The sequence below is a fragment of the Triticum aestivum genome, chromosome 3D (assembly GCF_018294505.1).
Source record: "Triticum aestivum cultivar Chinese Spring chromosome 3D, IWGSC CS RefSeq v2.1, whole genome shotgun sequence".
NCBI lineage: Eukaryota > Viridiplantae > Streptophyta > Magnoliopsida > Poales > Poaceae > Triticum > Triticum aestivum.
Genome location: NC_057802.1, coordinates 19,562,110 through 19,568,170, shown reverse-complemented (window position 1 = coordinate 19,568,170; position 6,061 = coordinate 19,562,110). Strand labels below are relative to the sequence as shown.

The 6,061-nt window shown below is 46.5% G+C and overlaps 1 protein-coding gene and 1 non-coding gene across 2 annotated transcripts; one reads left to right on the top strand and one right to left on the bottom strand.

The window, feature by feature from the left end:
• Positions 1-3,613, top strand: LOC123076973 (L-Ala-D/L-amino acid epimerase). The gene is made up of 7 exons (XM_044499148.1): positions 1-763; positions 1,390-1,500; positions 1,591-1,807; positions 1,911-2,244; positions 2,421-2,482; positions 2,849-2,925; positions 3,250-3,613. The coding sequence occupies exons 1-7, from the start codon at positions 227-229 to the stop codon at positions 3,253-3,255; spliced, it is 1,344 nt and encodes a 447-aa protein (XP_044355083.1). The 5' UTR covers positions 1-226; the 3' UTR covers positions 3,256-3,613.
• A 386-nt stretch (positions 3,614-3,999) lies between these two features.
• On the bottom strand, positions 4,000-4,070 carry TRNAG-GCC (transfer RNA glycine (anticodon GCC)). The gene has a single exon. It is a non-coding gene; the product is annotated as a tRNA-Gly (tRNA).
• Positions 4,071-6,061: the final 1,991 nt, after the last annotated feature.

The window sequence follows — 6,061 nt, the reverse complement described above, 5'->3', positions numbered from 1 at the left end:
CCTCCACGGCACCTTCTCTTCTCCGTCACGGAGGAGCAGAGCGGTGGAGATGCCCGCGACGGCACCGGCGTGCCACTGACGACGCGGCCCCACCCTGTCAGTCGCCACTGCGCCAACCACTCTATATAGTAAGCGGCCGGCAGCTCCTCCCCGGCCGGCCTCCCGCGAATCTCGATCGCTCGCTCGTCAACGTCGACCGAGCCACCGCTTCCCAGCGCTGCCGGCCATGGACGCCTCCATCTCCTCCACCACATCCTCCTCATCCCCTCTCCGTTTCACCCAGAAGCCTCCCAACCCGAGGCCCCTCCTCAACCCCACCCCTCGAGTCACCCACGCCGGCGCCGGCCGCCAGAGAGCCACCCGCCTCCGCGCCATCTCGCCGTCGCCGACCCCGTCCCCTCCGACGCCGCAGCCTCAGCAGCCGATGGAGGCGTTCGGCTTCGACGCGCTCAAGGAGACCTTCTCGGTGGACGTGGCGGCGGCCGAGGCGCGCCCGCTCAACGTGCCGCTCGCCGCGCCCTTCACCATCGCCTCCTCGCGCCTCGAGGCCGTCGCCAACGTCGCCGTGCGGGTCGAGCTCTCCAGCGGCGCCGTCGGGTGGGGCGAGGCCCCGGTCCTGCCCTCGGTCACCGCCGAGGACCAGCCCGCCGCGCTCGCCGCCGTCGCCCGCGCCTGCGCCGCGCTCGTGGCCGCACGCAGCGCGCCCCTCGGCGCCGTGCTCCAGGACGTCGCCGATGCGCTCCCCGGACACGCCTTCGCCTCGGTGAGACATCCATCCGCACCTGCTTGTCTTCATACTCTTGGCAAGAAATTTTGGTTCAGTTTCGGTACAATTTTGGAGTTTGACAGTTAGAGGAATTCTCCTCCACAAGACAGTTATTGATGAGATTCGCGTTGAGACTTCAGAGTTTAGAAGTTAGTTCTTTTAGAGGATGTTGATGGAAGGCTGGGGAATTGGTTTTTGGATCCTAGGCCTTGATGTAGATGGAGATCCTTTATGGCTCTGGACGGATTGAGGATGTTGACCACTGGCTCATGCCCAAAATGAATGATAACTGCATACACAAATTTTACCCTAAATAAATACTCCCTCTGTAAACAAATATAAGAGCGTTTAGATCACTACGGAGGGAGTACGTAGTAATTAAGGGACTCTCAACAAAAGCAAGGAGTAACAAAGAAATACATCCAAAATCAGACAAGTCCTACCTTCAAGGGAAAGTTGGTTCTCAGTTCTTTGATTCTGATCCTCTTAGCCCAGATACAACTGCTTTAATTTCTTCTCTTGGAACTTAGTCAGATATATTATCTGGTTCTCAGTATTTCTCCCCCTGATACCAAAAGTATCTTCCTCTGATGTGTATTTACTTGTTCCTTTCTCCAACAAAGGCCAGAGCAGGAGTGGAGATGGCAGTGATTGACGCGGTAGCTAACAGCATCCGCATACCCTTGTGGAGATTATTTGGGGGAGCATCAAACACCGTGACAACAGACATCACGGTATGGTTATCGAAGTATCCTCTGCAGTGGGTTAAGCATGCTTACGTTTGCTTGATCAAAATTGCTGAATTCCTCTATTTCTGAATTTAGATTCCAATTGTGACCCCAAATGAAGCCGCTCAATTGGCTGCAAAATATCGAGGACAAGGGTTTCAAACTCTGAAGCTCAAAGTAGGGAAAAACTTGAACTCAGACATAGAAGTTCTGAAGGCTATACGGCTTGTGCATCCCGACTGCTCATTTATCTTGGATGCAAATGAAGGGTACACAGCAAACCAAGCAATTGAAGTCCTTGACAGACTAAACGGTGTGTACTCTCACTATGTTCAATCTTTTCACTCTTTAATATCTCAGTCACTGTGATGTTGTATGGTGTTTCTAGTATAACTTATTTATTTCATGGGTTTCAGAAATGGGAGTGACTCCTGTACTCTTTGAGCAACCAGTTCATAGAGATGACTGGGAAGGTCTCCGTGAAGTTAGCATTGCTGCTATGGAGAAATACAGAGTTGCTGTTGCTGCTGATGAAAGCTGTCGTGGTTTACATGATGCTCAGAAAATTATACATGGAAATCTTGCTCATGTTATTAACATCAAACTGGCAAAGTTGGGGGTTCTTGGAGCCCTCGAAGTAATTGATGCTGCAAGAAAAGCTGGTGTTGCACTTATGATTGGTGGTATGGTCGAGACTAGGATTGCCATGGGCTTTGCTGGCCATCTCGCCGCTGGGCTTGGTTGTTTCAGGTTGGTCAATTGTGCAAATTCCCTGCAAAAAAGATTACTTGTGAAAAGTATGTATTTTACAACTAAAGACAATATCTCTAGGAAGTTCAAACTAGAAATGATGACATGAAGTTTATTTAGACCTTATGCCTGTCAGATCAGGTGCTTAAATGGTTCATTTTCTTTTGTGGTTGCAGTTTTATTGACCTGGACACACCTCTTTTATTGTCTGAAGATCCAGTTTATGGTGGCTATGAAGGTATTCTAAGACAAAATCCTGTACATCTACAATTTCCTTTTGTAAATGTGTTAGTTATTCATATACAGTATAGTTATAGTTCAGTTTGTTTTCATGTAATGCCACAGATGTTTCTGTCCAAGATTTCGTTTTTGATGTGCTGTTACTTGTCAGTTGTTTTTCATATTAAGAATTTTTATGCTGCCATTCCGATGCTTATGCGCTGATATTTCAAAGCAAAATACTGCTATATTCATGCTTGTTCAAAATCTATTGTTCTCTTCTTCGCAAGCTATGCTATGGATCTTCAGAGTAAATAAAGAAAATCAGATTATTATCTGTGCTCTCTTGCCTGTACTTCCTGTCTTACCCGACTTCTATTATCAGCTTCTGGACCTGTCTACAAGTTTAAGAATGCTCGAGGCCATGGTGGTTTTCTTCATTTGGACAACAATAATGGATGGGTATGTCACAGCTCACTCACGAACTGCCATTTCCTGAAGATATTTTTTTGTACTTCTCAACATTTAAATTATTGTGGTCACCTAAAAATATAGCCAGTTGCAAACATTTTCTGGACTCTGGAGCTGCAGTAAACTTAAATTTGGCTGTCAGATAGCTTTACGTGGCCTCTCATCTATGCATGATCTGAAAACAGGGGCTTTTTTTGTCCTTAAGAATAAAAATATGCACAAGAGTTGCCTATTGAAATTTGAAAGTAACATATTCTTTTATCTTATTACTGGTACTATGTCTAAACAGGTATACATGTGATTTTTTTTTTCCAGAAATGAAGATGGTTAACGCACGCCTTATACTCCGGGTTTATAGAGCATATCAGCGCATTCAGTATAGAGTGTAGAAGTTATCACACCCGACGACTATCGTGTGGAACTCAAATGTAACACAATCAATTGTAAGCATAGTGGTAAAGCTCCCGTTTATGTACTGCTGTAACTGTAAGTCCTGTGAGGCCTATGATATTTGATCAGGCTGTAGATAGAGACGTTCAGAAGGGCAGCTTGGCTGGCATTGTTGCTGTAGTGTAGTACAAGCAGTAACTGTTCCCTCAGTATTCTCCTTTGTATTTTCCTGGAATAAATGAGACTGCCCTTCTTTGAGCTAGCAAAGTTTGTTGTGCATTTCCATGTTTCTCAGGCGTCTATCGTCGAATTATGCGGCATTTGTGCATCAGTAAAAGAGAAGATTTCGTGTACGAGGCTACGAGCATCTCATTTCGAAGGGCCGGGAGGGGATTACTTCTTGCTGAAGATCAGACCTCTCGTTTGCTAAATTGAAGATTGTGTGATTTCTATAAATGAAATCGAAGAGGAAGGCCTCTCTTTTGCTAAAAAAAAGCTCTTGGTGAAAAAAAATAATGTCCAAATTTGCTTGACAGCACTGTTATCAGTATCAGAGGCTACGAGCGTCTCGTTTTGATGCGTCAGAGGTGCTTTGCTTAGAGGAAACTGTAAACTAGCAAATTATCATTGACATCAGCCGAAAAAGAATGGGAAAAGATAAAACAAAAGAAAAACTGCACCAGCCGGGAATCGAACCCGGGTCTGTACCGTGGCAGGGTACTATTCTACCACTAGACCACTGGTGCTGCGCCGAGAAATTCCTAAATAAACGTCAAATATCGGCAAATAGTCGACGCGATAGCCACCACTCTTTTTTTTAGTGTAAGCTAGCCACCGCTACTGGGCGAATGTGGAAAATGTGAAAATACAATAGCATGGATGATCGCCGAGTACGACCGGGCCAGCCAACGTGACACGGGCGTCTCTATGGACGTGCTTGCTTCGAGTTGTGAACAGTATCTGCATGGCATACACTTCTCAGCTCAGTCTGGTTGAGAAAAACAGGCCCTAATGCACCATCTACAAGTTGTTTGGTTGCCCGTATCTAGGGTCCCTGCATTAGGTAATACGCAATTGCACTTTGTTTGGTTGCCTGCATTGGCCCAAGCGGCACATGGACACGATGCTTGGTTGCACGCATGAGGTATTATTAAGAGCTAGCACTTGCACTTAGCACACAGGGTTAAGAGCTAGCAGAGGAAGGGGGGAAGAAATGCAGTGTGCGCCGGACCATGGCGACTGCGGTGGATAGTGGCCATGGCGTCGTGTCCGACATGACGAGCATGGAGTCGTGGGCGAGCGACCCAGTCGGCGGCACGGCGAGCGATACCGTCGGCGAACTAGTTGCGGTGCTCGCGCAAAGACAGTCGACAAAGGAGGTGAATGCAGTGCTCGCGCCATGGTATCGTCAGTGCAGTGGACGAGAGATGAGGCCGAGATGATCGACGCCAGAAACGACTCCAGTGTAGTAGGGCGAGAGAGAGAGGAGGCCAAGATGATCGACCCCGTCGACGGCGCGACGAACTCCACAGAGGCAGATGGCACAAGAAAACAGTGTGCGCGCCATTGCAGTGTCAGTATAGTAGGAGGACGACAGAGAGTAGGCCGAGATGAGCGATGCCGGAAACGACTCTAGTGTAGTAGGACGTGGGCAAGACGATCAAGGGGAAGGGCTTCGGCGTCGAGAGGGACGAATAGGAAGGCTCTGAGCAGAGGACAAATGAGCTTGACATGGCGGCGTCAGTGCAGTAGACTGCTATTCAAAGAGAGATGAAGCTACGATCGTTGAAACCAAAAACTTACAACATGAATGTTGTGAGGAACTGCGAGATTAGGTTGTTGGTCAAAGGAAATTTCAAATGATCTATCGTGCGCGACGAATCTGACAAAATTCGTCCAGAATAGCTTCAAACGGGAACACAAAATTAAGAATTTACGGCCGAAACTACAAACCGATCGTCTGAATGGAACCGTAGCATCGAGGTGTATCTTTTTTAAAGCTTATCTCGAATCGAAGCACCGTAATGTAGATCAGAGGGACAAGGAAGAGAGGAGATTAGATAGAAGCTTACTCGAGTTTGAAGAAGACCTCACCTAATCACCTAGTATCCCTCGTGTCTTCACTCATGCAAGGGCTAGCTCGCTTGCGCTCGCCTCGGCCTGGCTCGCAAGAAACTGCTGATCTAAGCGTTCCTAGCGAGCCAGGCCCAGAGGTGCTTCTAGTTCCGTGCTATGCAGACCCAACAGTGTATACACGCAACCAAACATGCCGGATTCTTCCCGCGCTGGCCTGGTCAACGTGTATGCAGGCAACCAAACATGTCATATGTCTCGCCCTCAGTGAGTCCACACCTTCGGACTGGCTGAAGGGGCGGCCGAGAAGGGCCGGCCCACGCGCGCGGTAGGCTCCTTTATATGTATGTCTTTTATTGTCTGTGATCGTTTTTTCTTTTTTTTGTACTTTTGTTTATACTTTAAAATATAATAAATATGTATATATATATATATATATATATTCAAAAATAACACTAAAAAGCAATTAAAAATGTTTAACAAGTATTCGAAAATATAATGAACAAGTATTTGAAACATGTTAATCAAGCATTCGCAAAAATATTGAGCGTAAATAGAAAAAATTATTGATCATGTATTAGAACAACATTTTTTTTATCAGGTGTATAAAAATGTTGATCAAGCTTTTTGTAAAAACAATGTTCAATAAGAATTTGAAAAATGT